The sequence below is a fragment of the Cibotium barometz genome, chromosome 22, assembly GCF_041138505.1.
Source record: "Cibotium barometz isolate CiBa-2024 chromosome 22, ASM4113850v1, whole genome shotgun sequence".
Taxonomy (NCBI): Eukaryota; Viridiplantae; Streptophyta; class Polypodiopsida; order Cyatheales; family Cibotiaceae; genus Cibotium; species Cibotium barometz.
In genome coordinates this window covers 2137730-2153489 of record NC_141067.1, presented here as the reverse complement: position 1 = coordinate 2153489, position 15760 = coordinate 2137730, and the positions used below count along the sequence as shown (strand labels likewise).

General features: G+C 40.5%; 1 protein-coding gene across 1 annotated transcript; it reads right to left on the bottom strand.

Moving 5' to 3' along the window:
- Positions 1-569: 569 nt before the first annotated feature.
- Positions 570-2797, bottom strand: LOC147626166 (uncharacterized). The gene is made up of 2 exons (XM_086816876.1): positions 2162-2797; positions 570-2057 (listed from the first exon to the last, which is right to left on the bottom strand). The coding sequence occupies exons 1-2, from the start codon at positions 2195-2197 to the stop codon at positions 1719-1721; spliced, it is 375 nt and encodes a 124-aa protein (XP_086673002.1). The 5' UTR covers positions 2198-2797; the 3' UTR covers positions 570-1718.
- Between the last annotated feature and the right edge of the window lie 12963 nt (positions 2798-15760).

The window sequence follows — 15760 nt, the reverse complement described above, 5'->3', positions numbered from 1 at the left end:
TTTTATGTTAAGTGTGGATGTAGTGTCATGGTCTGCTTAATGCTCAACATGGGAAGGACCAAAGAGCCCTTTAGTTGTCCTATCAAAAGCTTGAGGAGGGTTTGATGCCAGACAAAATTTCACTTGATGGTGTGCTTGATGTTTCAGAGAAGGGCGTTTATGGATGTGTATATATTGTGAATAGTAGGCATGAGGATGATGTGGCGGTTGGTACTGCCCTTGTAAACATGTGTGGGAAATGCGACAACTTGCAATGGAAGTGTTTAAGAAGATGATTGTTTGGAATGTGTGCACATGGAGTGCTATGATTCAGTCCATGTCCGGCATGCACAAGGCATGAAGTCTTTTTAGCTTGTTGATGACATGCAAGAACAAGGAGTTTTGCCAAATGAAATCACCCTCATCAGCATATAACTGACTGCATGTATTCTTGAAGATAACCTGCATGCATACATGCATTGTCGGTAATGGATTGGAGATGGAACTTTCCCTCGGAAATAATCTTCTGAATTTGTACGGTAAATGTGGTAAATTTGAGGATGTTGTGAGATTATTTCAGGCATTGGATGTGATAACCTTCACTAGCATGTGTATGTCATGGTAAAATTGAAGAAGTTTTCTATGATGTAAGAAGAATGGTATCAGGCGGACACATGCCTGACCCCGTCATGTTTGTCTCTATTCTTGAGGCATTTGTCAGCCCTCTTTCTTTACTAGTTTGTAATAATGTACATTGTTTTATCATCTGTATTGGTACCTGCTCTGCTCAATGCATACTGTATACATATTTCTAAGATGGTTGGTTATAGAACTTCCTCGTGCAGTCATATCAGTGAAATACTCCTCATCCTCTTCCTTTTCTTCATCTCCTTTCTTGCTCTTGATGCCGCTGGGGCTTGCACCGTCGCCTTGTTCTGGAGGTTGCTTTTATTCCTTGGAGGGAGGCAGATCCTCTTTCTCCTTTTGCTTCTCTGCTTCTTTGCTTGCTTGGGTGCCCTTATAAAGTTGATCTGTTTGTTGTTGTTCCTATTCATGTTCGTGCCGGTCTTCATCCCCTTGTTGGGTTGGCTGCTGCTTATCTTCATCCATACTGTCCTTGTCCCAAGTCCTTGCCTGCTTCTTCAATGCTAGGCTCTAGTGGTACTTCATTTGGTGTGAGATGGATGCCTCTGGCATACTAAATCCTATGTCAGAAGTACCACCTTTGACTTTTCTGAGTACTGGCAGAGGCTGAGTTGGTGTGAGCTGCTCAATTGGCTCTGGCTCCTTTTCTAGCTCTGCTTCTTCGCTTATATCCATCTTTCTTGCTGAGAATTTCTTCTTTGCCGTTTTCATTTGCACCTGTTACTACAAAGAGGACGTCCATTTGATCAGGCTCTGTAAGGGATGTCGTCTTCGTGGTTGTGGCTCTATCAGCAGGAGGGGTAAGTACAATAGCCTTTATGCGTTCAGGGTCAAGTATGGTGGTAGGATCAGTGATAAGCATGGGCTCCACAATTGGTGCGGGTTCAAAGATTGGTGGTGCGTTGGTGGGTAAAAATGGAAAAGGTGGTGATATGGGAGGAGAGGTTGGTAATGGAAGAGGTGGGGAAGTTGGAAGAGGGTTTGAGGGAGGCTGTGGAGAAGCAGGTGGGGTGATTTGCTTGTCCCCTTGCTGCTTGTTCTCTGCTTCCTTTGCCTTGCTGGTCTTGCCTTTGTTGGTGATGAGCTTGAGATGTTTACTGAATCTTTCTTATCTCTGCTCCAATGGGCTGGCCTTTCTTTTTTCTCACAAGGTCAATTATCTTTTTACCCATTACTGTCGGCTCTTGCAATTCAGCCATTCTATCCTCCCTGGCCTTTCTTGTAAGAGGATCTTCACGCTGTTTTGACCGCCAATCAGGGCGAACTAGCTTGGGCCTGACAATCCCTTCCTCCTTATCTCCTTGCTTTCTTTCCGCTCTTTGTTGCCTTACTGCTTCGTTTATCTTGTGAGCTTGGATATGTCTCAATTGAGTCTCAGAATGGGGAGGGACATCTTCCTCGTCAGGCCATCTTGTCAAAACTATCCAGTGCTTCTGCAAGAACGCCATAACTTTCACACATGAGCATAGGTGATTGCATTTACAGTGAGCCCCTTTCTTACATCAATTCATTGCACTCCAGAGCTTTCATGCCTTACATGTGTTGGCATTTGGGAGAGGCTTCGGCTTTGCATCTGTTCATAATAGTCCAGAGCTTCCACCCCTTGGCCTTGCTGGGCATATCCTGAAATGAGTGCATTCGAAGAGCCTACATGTCAAATTGTTGTGAGTACACGACAATTGGCATACATGTCAATCAAAGTAATTCAACGAACAACATCCTAATCAAAGTAATACCAAGCAGAACATCCTTTTCTAGCAGCCCCTCTCTAACATGAAGTTGGTTTGCCCTTGTCAGATTCTCATGTGATGCCACATGACTTCCATATGCAAAGCATAGATTATTGAATTTGGAGAGAGCCCTTTTCTTTGCATTGGTTCTTATCAGTTCAAAGCTTCCATGTTGTTCCCTTGTAGAACATAACCTCTAATCGACCAAGGGACAATGAAACCCATCAAGGACTTTTTGTTCTTTTGTGAGTACACCACAATTTGCATACATTGTCAAGAACATCTTTTCCAAAAACCCTCTAGCAAGCAGTCTCATCTCATGAGTTCTGTGTGCCAAACATTGTCTTGTTGAGATTTGGCCTTGTGGCCTAATCTCAACAAGACCAAGTTTGTTTGTAGGTTTGTCTTGTTAAGATTTGGCCACAAGATCAAATCTCACCAAGACCAAGTTTGTGTATAGATTTGTCCTTATGGCCAAGTCCTGACACAAACATTATCTTGTTGGAATTTGGCCACAAGGCCAAATCTACACACAAACATGGTCTTGGAGAATAAGGTCAAATATCCCCAAGACCATGTTTGTGTATAGATTTAGCCTTGTGGCCAAATCTCAACAATACCAAGTTTGTGTGTAGATTTATCTTGTTGAGATTTGGGCACAAGGTTAAATCTCACCAAGGCCAAGTTTGTGTACAGACTTGTCCTTGTGGCCAAGTCCAGATAGAAACATTGTCTTGTTGAGATTAGCCCCCACAAGGTCAAATCTATACATAAACATGATTTTGGTGAGATTTGATCTAATGGCCAAATCTCCCCAAGACTGTGTTTGTGTAGAGCTTTGACCTTGTGGTCTAATCTCAACAAGACAATGTTTGTATTTGGACTTGGCCACAAGGACAAATCTATACACAAACTTGGCCTTGGTGAGATTTGACCTTATGGTGGGATTAGAATAAGTATACAAGCTGAGGCTCAATTTCATGTTTGAGCCTCTAGACATTATATGTTTTTATCAATTCAATGTTTTATCATTAATTTTGTTATTTCTTTGTTGCTAGCATAGTCTAATGTTGATTCAAATGTAGGTTCACATGATGTGGAGCAAAGGAGATAAAGTTTTTCTTCTTTAAGGAACCCCAAGGAAGGGATGTGGAATCATTTTCTCCTATATGACCTACATATATATATACATATAGACATATATATATATAATCGTATGTATGTATATATGTATGTATATATACATATAGAGATATATATATATAGTCGTATGTATGTATATATGTATGTATATAAATATATATATATATATATATGACATACATATATACATATATATATTATTGACAGAGGCACAGCCCGCCTCTGTCCAGTGAGGGTGGGGGTGGTTTACACCCCCCAAGGACACCCATGGCCCATAAAAGGCCATGGGAGGTGATGGGCTGTAGAGAGCTCCCCCCCACACGAGCATGCCTTGTCAAATTTTTGCTCTCCCTTGGCCTTTGCAGCTGTGAGAAATTCCCCCCCTGCTGAAAGTTGTGAGCTTGTTTCATCCCTCTCCTTTGCCTCTGTTGAGCCTCAGTTGGTAGTAGAACCCATCCGTTGGCCCCAAAGCTTGGAGAACTCTCTTGTTGGCTTTCCTCCCCCTCCTGTAGAAAGGCAAGTTGGCCAACCTCATGCCACCCTCTTGCTTGTGACAACTCCCAGTAGGTTGATCAAGTTTACTCCCCCCAAACCCATGCAAAACCTTGCTTGTTTTGACTTCTCCCACTCCCTATGAGTGCATAGGCTATTCCAAAATTCCATAACCTTCTTCCCATGAATGCTTGAAGCCTTTGTTGAGATTAAGCTCCTACCATTGCTACAACTTGCAAGCTTTCAATTGTACTTCCCCCTACCCCCTTTGTGAGAGAGCCCATATTATCTATTTCAAACCCCCAAGTTGGGCTTCCGACTTGCAAGTAATCATCACCTTAATTTGGATTGGGTTTCCTCGTCACTCAAGTTTTCTCCCCCGACTCCCGAGCTCCCTAGAGGTTTGTGAAGAAGCGGGGACAACGCGGGAGAATTTGAAGGAAGAGGCGGTTTGTGGGAAAGCGCGGGTGCGTGAGTGCGTAGTCTGGGACGGAAAGGAATGGGTGTAGCAAGGTCTCGCTCTCGGCTGTACGGCGGGATCATTGAGTCTTGAACGACTAGTGAGTCTAGATCCTCGTCTTAGGGGAACACTTGACGACCGCGCCTCTTAAATGCAGGAAAAAAGGCGTCGAGCTATGAACCAAGGGCGGCTCTGTTGTGTACTTTGGTTGCTTGTAGAGTAAGAGAAGCACGTCTGAGCGACTGTGCTAGGTGACCCAGTTAATGGCTAATGAATTCCAACGAGGTTTTAGTTCTGAAAACCTCAAAGCGATAAGGTAAGATCAAGGGTGCTCTTGTATTGATGAATAAGGGCGAGCAATGGCCCTAATAAGGAAACACCTTCTTTTGATAGTTGCGGTGGTGGACGGGAATACGGACGAAGGGCCTATGGACCGTATCCGCGTAGGGCAAAAATAGGTAGACACGGCCTTACGTACGAGCACGTGCACCGCACTTGAAGCTTGATTATGATGTCTAAGATCTTGTTTGGGTTTAAAAAGGAATTAGGAACTAAGGGGATTAAGTCAATGAATCCTAGGACTTTGCACTGATTTGAAAAGGAACCCTGGTACCAATATGAGTAGCTTCCCAGCATCACATAGGATGTTAGCAAGCTGTTTTCAATTGTTTGGATAAGTGATCAATGACTAGACAGATCGCCACTTGAGACAGTCCAGTCTAGGGACTACATAGATCGCCGCCTGAGGTAGTGTAGGGAATTCTGTGCGAGGCAGCCCGTGTGAGGCACCACAGAGGGAAACACATGCCAAACAGTCCATGTGAGGTAGTATGTGACCTTGATCAGCTGAGTGGAGAGGACCGCAAAGACCAAGGGGGTATAGCTCATGTCTAGTATGAGCGAGAGCTTGAGGCAGAGTTTATAAAAATCCCGCCGGCCGTGAAGGACTGGGATCTTCTCGGAGAGGCTCATATCGAGTGTGGGCAGATAACTGTTGAGAAGTTGGAAGAAACTGATTGGAGTTAGGGAAAGTTATAATCCGCGAGACTCAGGGATGGTAAAGCCTATCGGTAGGTGGACCCTGAGGGAGTTGTTGGAGAATGTGAAGTTAAGGGTGTTGACGCCTTAACTAAAGAGTTAATTCAATGAACATTGTTTGCATTGGTTTGTGGAAAAAGGAACTAGTCTGGGAAGGTAGGAACCTCGGGAGCTATTCCTCCACTGAGACGTTCTCCGGCGAGACCCCCTCCGTTGAGATTCCCTCCGCCAAGAACTGGTACCAAAAAGGAAATTAAAAAGGAATTAAAGTAAGATTAAGACCTTTTCCAAATCTTAAGAAGCAATTAAGAGAATGTGTACAGGCGCCGCCTTTTCATGTGACGGAGGAGTCAGGAGAGTCCAGCTTCCAAGGGAGGGAGAGTCAATCCTGGAGAAGTGTATTTTGCTTGCAAGAACTAGTTTATTGTATTACTATTGATAAGGGAAAAGGCATCAAGAACCTATAATTGACTAAGGTGGGAACGATAGGTAGAGGGTACTATCTAAGAGGAAACTCACAACTGCATGCTATCTTCTGGTTTTTGTGTTTTCTCTTGTTTGTACTGCTTTCCTAGTAGTTAGCACTACTCTGGATAGTGCCATCTACGAAAGGTTTGGTAGGGTGGGTGGCTGCGTGGGGGGTCATTGGGCTCGCACTTTTCCCAAACCTTCTCAAGACTAGGGGTTGTCGCAGCGATCAATAGTCCCAGGAAAGGTTGGGAGTCACCTAGATGAAGGTATGACCGTGGGCCGTGGCTTGTCTCTGAAGGTACGATCGTGGACTCTCTAAAGTTTCGGTGGCTTGTCTAAAGGTACGGCGATGTCTGGTATGAAGGTACGATCGTGTCTGAGTTGTAATTTTGGTCGTGTCCATGCTGTAATTCCGACCGTGGATGTGCCTATTTTCGAGCGTGGCTATGCTGTGATTCCGGCCGTGGTGGTTGTACCTATCCCCCCGGCCGTGGCTATGGCTTGGCCTAGTGGCCACGGGCTGTGGCCCCGCTTGGCTGTGGTGGCTACAGCCTGGGGCTATGGCCACGAGTCGTGGCCCCGCCTAGGGTCACGGGCGTGGCCCGTGGCTCTGGCCACAGAGATAGCTGGCCAGCCGGCTGCCTCTGGCCAACGGCGGGTAGCTGGCTGCTGTGCAAGTGGCTGGCCCCCACGCCTTAATGGCGAGCTGTAGGTCTGACCATAGTGCAGGGTCGTCAACTAAAAATGACGAGGAGTCTAAGAGAATCGAGGTAGATTAGGGGGGTGGCAGTTGGAAGGGCCCCCTTGAAATCGATTTTTTTTATTATTAAACCTTAATCTCAATTAAGCTCTTTTAATAGGTCAATGCAAAAACCAGTGATGAGCAGACCAATAGAGGCTTTGTTCTCCTCTGATTTTTGACCTTTTGGAGACCTTAGGGTGCCTATTTTTTAACTATTTTTTGATTATTGTACTGCCCAAATCAAAGTCTTGCCAATGAAGCCAAAATCATTTAAATTTGGCCTTGATTTTGGGGGACATTTAGCCCTCATTTTTTTGTGTTTTTTCTATTTCCTAACAAAGAAGGGTGCAAACAACATGAAAATCAACATGAATGACAATATGGGAAGGAAATTGAGAATGCCAACTTGACTTTGGTGTGCTGTCATGATTTGTGACCTTCATTTTGAAAACCCATTTACATGGTAAGGCTGTCTTGCCACCTGGCAATGATACTAAATCCCATGTGGCATTCTTATGCAACGAATCCATTTCGGATTGCATAGCCTTCTCCCACTTAAGTTTGTCATCCTGTAACATAGCTTCTTTGTAGCAAGATGGCTCCCCACAATCTGTCAACATGATGTAGTCCAATGATGGGACATATCTGTCAGGAGGCCCTCTGACACGCATAGACCTTCTGACAACCGGTATATATATACATACTCTGCAGAAGCTTGGATTTCAATAGTTGGATGTGAATGATGCGGTGAAAAAGACATGGTTTGATTTCAATTAGAAGATTGAAGTTACTCGTCTCAAGGAGAAACCTGTTCAAAAACCTAAAGTTGATAAGGGGAAGAGCATTCTAAAGGTGTCAATGAAGAAGATCAAGTTTGGTAAAGAGCATGATAAGCAGTTGTCTAAAACAAGCAAAGTTGTCAAGGAGGAGACCTTGGAGATGAGTATTTCAAAGTTAGACAATAGGTTTGAAGATAGGTTTGACTACAAGCCTTGTAAGGGAATGACAAATGAGACAAGTCAATCATTGGGTTTGAGTTCTGCAATTAGTGGATTAAACAATGTACTTCAAGACATTAGAAAGCAAGATTTCCAACTTAGAGGGTACATGATGGAGACATAAAAGCTTTCTAAGCAAAACAAGGAGTTGGAAAAGATTGCTAAGGGTATGGTCAAGTATGATTTGCTTCTATCAGAAATTAAAGATATTAAAACTCAAGTACTTGGTACTATTGCTGAAAAGGAGAGGCAAATATAGAGTGTGCACAAGGAGTTATCAGATGCTGCACAGATGAAGGTACCCATGATTACTCAATGGATGGAGGAGATGAAGAAAGAAATTCTTGTAGCAGATCATCAGAATGTAAAGCTATAGACAAACAACAAGATAATGGAGAACAAATTGAAAGTTTTGGAATCTGTGGAGAGTCAATTGAAGGAGTCTATAGATGATATTGAAGTTGAAGAGGGCAGTTCATTTCAAATGTTGATCTGAGTGTTTTGTCTACTGAGTTAACTGAAGTAAGTCAGGGTATGTGGGATAGCATGAAGAAGAGGCTAACGCATGTGATGTAGAGACCATATTAGATGTTTCAAATTAAAAATATTTCAGAGAAAGAGAAAGCACTAAAGATTGCAAATGCTAAGCTTAAATGTCAAATGGAGCAGAAGGACTATGAGATGATGCTATTGGTGAAGTAAAATAAAATACTAAAAGATAAGCTAAATCAGACAGTGGATGTTTCAGCTGATTTTGGAATACAAAAGCAAGAGGGAAAGCTTCCAAAGAAAGAAGTGAAGCAGAACACTGACATGTTTTTGGTTTTATAGGAGTATGAGACAATGAAGCTTTATAAAGTTAGAGAGCTAAAGAATATTGAGGAAACAGACTCAACAAAAGCAAGCATAGAGGATGACATTCTCAAACTGTCAGCAGACATTCACGATAACAATTCTCTGAAATTATTGGGATTTGAATATTTCAAAGAAGACAAGGGAGACAAACTTTAGAAAGATTAAGCTGAAGCATAGAATCAAGGGATCCGTGGACTTCGAGTTTGAAATCTTGGCAAAGAATTCAACCACCGTACTACGTGTCAGTGTTAAAGATGGAAGTCAGCAGACTCAAGTCAGATGTTCTAAATAAAGTACCTTAGTCTTTTTGGGTAGTTAGATTATGTAGAAGGTTTATCTATTTTCCACCAATAAGTTTAGTTTTCAACAACTCTAAGCTGGGGATATGAAATGTCATGGGGTTTGATGGGTGATATAACTAATAATAGATGTACCTGCAAAAAATATAATCAGCGACCAGCGCGCATATGTCAATGAAAATCAAATATCAGATATTAGATTTTGTAATATTATCCTCATGTTCATTGTTTTCCTAAATCAGAATGTGAAGTTTGAATGTTGTTTGATCAAGTCAAATGTTAATCATGGATGTATAAAGTGTAATAAAAAATGTGTGCTATGAAGAAGTATATTTTGAAATCAACCTTATTCTTTTTGATGAAGTCTAATTAGGGTTTATTTTGAGTCAGATTCTGAAATATGTGAGGGTGTTCATCCACCTTTACACACTTTCAATTGTTGCCTCTTGGTTCAAGTAGGAGGATGTGCCATGGTGGGTAGGCATTGGGCTTACTTAACGTGCTTGCAAGTCTACTTCAGGGTCTCTCTTGGTCATTTGTAAGATCCCTCCCTATGTACAAGTAAAAATCTCTTAAAATCAATTTCACATACTAGCAAGCATGATGCACATAAGGTTTTCAACACACTATAATCTTGTAGTCAACAACTTTAGGACTACAAAGATACTTGAAATAGAATGTTGCTATAAATTTATTCTTGAGTAGCTGATGCAAGGTTTGCACACTTTACTTCACATGATGTCTTTTTCAAGAGGTTGCATTTAGGTTTGTAACTTAGTACCTCTAGTTAAGGAAAGAGTTATGGAGGATTTATAAAGAATTGGTGTTCCAAACTAATGCGATGATAATATATTGTGGAATTTATTTTCTTGACTTAGTCATTCTTGCATAAAAAAGTTTCAAAAGAGCTACGTCTATAACACACGGGAGATATTATTCCCTTACCTTATACAAATGAAAGTTATAATATCAGAATAGGAATGCTATTATAATATCATAATAGAGAAATGACATCAATTTCACCTTCAAAGAATAAGAGAGTCAAATAAAAAGCTTGTAGAACATTATAATGTATTTATCATCAAACTTAGTAGAGTAAGTGAGTTAAATAAAAGCTTGTAGAAACATTATAATGAATAGAGTGGGTGGGAATGAAGGCCATCGCTGCCACCCTTTTGGAAACCATCATCCTTTCATGAAAATTTCTCTTAGAAATGAACTCAATCCTTGTTCCCCCTTCACCTTAGCTATCTCATGGATGGAGCATGGCACACATCCATCCAGCCACCTCCCCTCCTCACTCCCTTTGCCTATTTAAGTAGTCCATAGCCAACGCTGGAGGAAGCGAGAAAGAGAAGAATAGTATACTCTTATTATCAACAAGTTAGTATTATTATTAAGGGAGGTAGAGTGAGATGGTGATTAACTATTAACACCTTCTCGAGTCGGTTTTGCTACTGTCGAGATGACCTTGAACGCTATCAAACACCCATCATCATTCGCAGGTTAGTCACTAGTGAATTAATAATTAGATTTAATAAATAATAATGTTTATTATAATGTTAGTAGTTAAATCTTATTGCTAGTTAATGCGATAATTAGTAATTAGATTTAATTAGTAATAATGTAAATATTTTAATGTTAGTAGTTAAATCTTATTGTTATTTAATGTGAGAGTCAGTAACTAGATTAATCTACATGTTCTCTTCTTTTGATGATGCATGAGTACCATCTTTCTTGATCAGAGGGAGATATGTAAAGGTGGATTAACACCTTCACATATTTCAAAATCTGACTTGAAATAAATCCTAATCAATCTTCAAAAAGAATAAGATTGATTTCATAATATATTTCTTCATAGCACACATTTCTGATTACACATTATACATCCATGATTAACATCTAATTTGATCAAACAACTCCACATTCTGATTCAAGAAAACAACAAACATGAGGATAATATTACGAAATCTAATATCTAAAATTTGATTTTCATAGACAGATGCATGCTTATTACATATTTTGTGGGTATATCTATTATCAGTTATATCACCAGTCAAACCCCATGACGTTTCATATCCAACTTAGAGTTGTTGAAAACTAAACTTATTGGAAAATAGATAAACCTTCTACATAATCTGACTACCCAAAAAGACTAAGGTACTTTATTTAGAACTGTTGACTTCCGTCTTTAACACTGGCATGCACGGTGGTTGAATTCTTTGCCAAGAATTCAAACTCAAAGTCCACAGATCCCTTGTTCAATGCTTCAGCTTTATCTTTCTAAAGTTTGTCTCCCTTGTCTTCTTCAAAATATTCAAATCCCAATAATTTCAGAGAATTGTCATCCTGAATGTCTGCTAATAGTTTGAGATTAGCATCCTCTATGATTGATTTTGTTGATTCTATTTCCTCAATCTTCTTCAGCTCTTTGTCTTCACAAAGCTTCATTATCTCATACTCCTACAAAACCAAAAACATGTCGGTGTTTTGCTTCACTTCCTTCTTTGGAAGCTTTCCCTCCTGCTTCTATATTCCGAAATTAGCTGAAACATCCACTGTCTGACTCAGCTTATCTTTCAGTATTTTATTTTGCTTCATCAATAACATCATTTCATAATCCTTCTGCTCCATTTGACCTTTAAGATCAACATTTGCAATCTTCAGTGCTTGCTCTTTCTCTGAAAATTTTTAACTTGAAACATTTAATATGGTCTCTGCATCACATGCACTAGCCTCTTCTTCATGCTATCCCACATACCCTGACATACTTCAGTTAACTTAGTAGACAAAACACTCAGATCAGCATTTGAAATGAACTACCCTTCAACTTTAATATCATCTACATATTCCTTCAATTGACTCTCCACAGACTCCAAAACTTTCAATCTGTTCTCCATTATCTTGTTGTTTGTCTGCAGCTTTACATTCTAATCTAATAAAAGAGATAACTCAGAAGAAATTTCTTTCTTCATCTCCTCCATCCACTGAGTAATCATGGCTACCTTCATCTGTGCATCTGCTAACTCCTTCTGCACACTCTGTATCTGTCTTTCCTTTTCAGTAATAGTACCAATATCTTTAATTTCTTATAGAAGCAAATCTGTGCATCTGCCTTTCCTTTTCAGTAACAGTACCAAGTACTTGAGTTTTAATATCTTTAATTTCTGATAGAAGCAAATCATACTTGACCATATCCTTAGCAATCTTTTCCAACTCCTTGTTTTGCTAAGAAAGCTTTTCTATCTCCATCATGTACCCTCTAAGTTAGAAATCTTACTTTCTAATGTACTGAAGTACATTGTTCAATCCATTGATTGCAGAACTCAAACCCAATGATTGACTTGTCATTCCCTTACAAGGCTTGTAGTCAAACCTATCTTCAAACCTGTTGTCTGACTTTGAAATACTCATCTCCAAGGTCTCCTCCTTGACAACTTTGCTTGTTTCAGATAGTTGCTTACCATGATCTTTACCAAACTTGAGCTTCTTTATTGACACCTTCAGAATGCTCTTCTCCTTATCAAATTTAGGTTTTTGAATAGGTTTCTCCTTAAGAGGATTAACTTTAATCTTCTAATTGAAATCAGACCATGTCTCTCTCACCGCATCATTCACATTTGACTGTTGAAATCCAATCTTCTGCATATCTGACAGAACTCTGCCTTCCTTCTTGGATTTTTGAGTAGCTGCCTTAGCAACATGTGAAGCTTTGCCTTGAGTTGACTTCAGAGCCAAACCTTTCTCCCTGGCCACATCAGACATTATTCCCAAAAATGCAAAAATTCTGCTACCTCCTTGCTTTCTTTTATCAACTCCCAAGATTTTAGAGTAGAATCTATTATGCAGCACATAAGCCCAATTTACTTCTACCCCGGCTTCCGCAGCAAGTATTACACCATAATTATCCCTAGACATATAGGTAGTTTTGACCATGAAAATAATCCTTTCCATAAACCATATAAGCTACTTTCTTCGATCAGCATTCTATACCTTCCTTAGCATAAACTAACTTCTATTCCCCTCAACAGTCCGAAATTGGTTTTTCATCTCTACCTCAGAGCTTTTCTCCCACACAATCACCCCATCTTTAGGTAACTTGAACACATTGGAAAAAAAATCTAATGTTACCTCTTGCTCGACACCAGGAAATTGTGTTGCTTTCTTTAGCGTTGTCAGCTGTGTAGGCCCATAAGCCACAAATTTAATTAGATTCCTTTTGGTTGAGGAAGAAGGATGTGCCCTAGGCTTGTTCACCTAGTTGTTGCAACTCTATTTTAGGGTTTCACTTGGTCACTTCCATCCGATGTTGTGCATTTTTTTGACATGTTTGAAAGGTTTGGGTTGACAATGTCTATGGAAAAACCCTTGCATGCCTTGGTCACACCAAGTCTCCCTCCATATCTTTACAATAATGTTGTGGGATGAGGTTAGGATTTCAACATTAAAGATGTAAAGTAGAGCCTCATTCTATAACAAGGAAGCGTGAGAATAAAAAGAAGAAGAATTGAATCCAAGTGTGATTTTTGAGACTAATAATTGTTCTAGAATTTATGACTGTCATTATCTATGCATTGACAATGCTTTGTGGAAGTTTTTAGTAGTGGGTGAGATATTAAAGTATTATTTATTTTGCTAATAATCACTTGATAGTTCCAATAATGTGGAAGCTCATAGGAGTCTAATGCAATGGAATATGATTCTTTCTCTCTGTCTCTTTCTCTCTCACACACACACACACATGCACACCATATATATGTGTGTCTAATAATGTGGAAGCTTATAGGAGTCCAATGTAGTGGCATATGACTCTCTCTCTTTCTCTCTCTCTCACACACACACACACACACACACCCAAAATATATATGTTTGTGTGTGTGTCAATGTGTGTGTGCAATATATGAATGTTGTCTTTAGAAACTCATAGGTTCTTTTGTAGAGAGATTGATTCTTATATTTTATTGAAGTTAATAAAAGTATTAGCATGTGCTTCCTTTCCCTCCACACATAGACACACAGACTAACTAGTAAGAGAGTCATGTCTTACATTAATGTGAGCAAACATAAATCTTTACAGTACTTGCATGTTTTTAGTTTTTATCAAAGTGACATTGAAAGGTTACAACAATGTTATGGTTGATAAATAGGTGATCAACACATGATTAAATGTTTATAAGAGATTAACCACCATCACAAGGAATCAAATTCTATCAATTCAATTAAAAATCAAGAAGTTGTTTTCTGTAAGGAAGGAAAATGATTGTGACACAATGCACACAAGTTCATTTCATTGTTTTTTTGGTGGAATATCTAGCTCTACTTAGATTTTATGTTTCTCAAAGTGTTGTGTAACTTTGACAACAAACACTTGAACTAACATTTTTGAGCCCTCAATGCAAGTAAGCCTCCCTGAATGAACTCTATCCTGTATAGTCCGGTTTAACCTCTCAGCAACACCATTCTGTGATGGGTTGTGAGGTGGAGGGAGTTCCCTTGCCAAGAAGTCATCAAACTCCTTCGACACATACTCACCTCCATTGTCTGATCTAAGACATTTCAATGACCTGCTTGTTTGATTTTCCACATATACAAGCCATATCTTGAAAGTCTTGAATACATCATCTTTCGGATGCATAGGATAAACCCATGCCTTCCGTGTAGCATCATCAATGAAAGATTAAGAGTAGCATCACGATCTTGACCCAAGTATTGGAATGCGATGGAAGCGGCTTCTTGGATTCGTCCTTGGTTGAGGACCACCAAAGGGAGATGGTAGCAATTGTGTAGCATGTGTACATAGTATGTGTACATGGCTGCAAAGACATCCATGTTTGCTCTAAGTGCAGAAGGGGGAGGTTACCTTGAAATCGTAAGTTCCCTTGCTCATCTATAACTTGTTCATCATCTTTGTATCTACATGATGATGTGAAATCTCACACTTCTTTATCTTTTGTATTTTATTCTTGTAGACATCTTTTTCTCCAAAGGCTTGAGAGGGGAGGCTTCATTTTAAGATCTCACCCCTTTGAAGCCTCATCGTCGAGACATTTGAGCGGCTGAGGAGGCAAAACGAGTGGCCGACGAAGACAGACGAAGGGTTGACGAGCATCGGCTCAGACTTGAAAGGGAGGCCATGCATCAACTGCACCAGCAGACGATGGCTTCCATTAGTGTTAGTCTCCAGTCCACCCTCCTTCAGGGCACATCCGAGCCCAGTTCTCCACCTCCACCACAACCTACCGTCATCCGGACTTCACCGAACTTTGGTAAGTATGATGGTAAGTGCGATCATGCAGCAGTTTCTCAATTCATTCATCAATTTGTTGCTCATTTTCCACTGGCAAGAATTACAGACACACAAGACAAAGTGCACCTAGCGGCTCCACACCTCACCGGGAGGCCGTCACATGACCTTCACACAGATCCGATCAGTGGCTTAACACATTATGTATGGGACACGTTTGTGTCTGATCTCAAAGACCGGGAAAGGGGGAAAAGAGGAAGGGAGAAGCAAGAGGGGAAAGTGATGAAGGGGAAGGTGAAGGGGAATGGGGAAGGGTGGATAGAGGAGGGAGGAGCAAGAGAGAGAGAGAGAGAGTGTGTGTGTGTGATGGCGCGCGCTTGTGTGCAGGAGGGAAGAAGAGAGGGGGATGCCATTTTCTTTGAACAGAGCAAAGAAAATAGCATCCAAAGCGCGGGCTTTTTTTTAGAGCAGGCCGCCGAAAATTGCATCGGTAATCGCGTCGGTAATCGCGCTGGAAAACGCGTCGAAAATTACGCTGACATGTGAGCTCAAAAATTTGTGCTGCAGCACATATTTAGCAAAAAGAAACATTTCTTTTTGGTCATTGCAGAGAATATATGACAAAAAGGTCTAGGGGAAAGGTGTCACAAACTCTCATGCATAG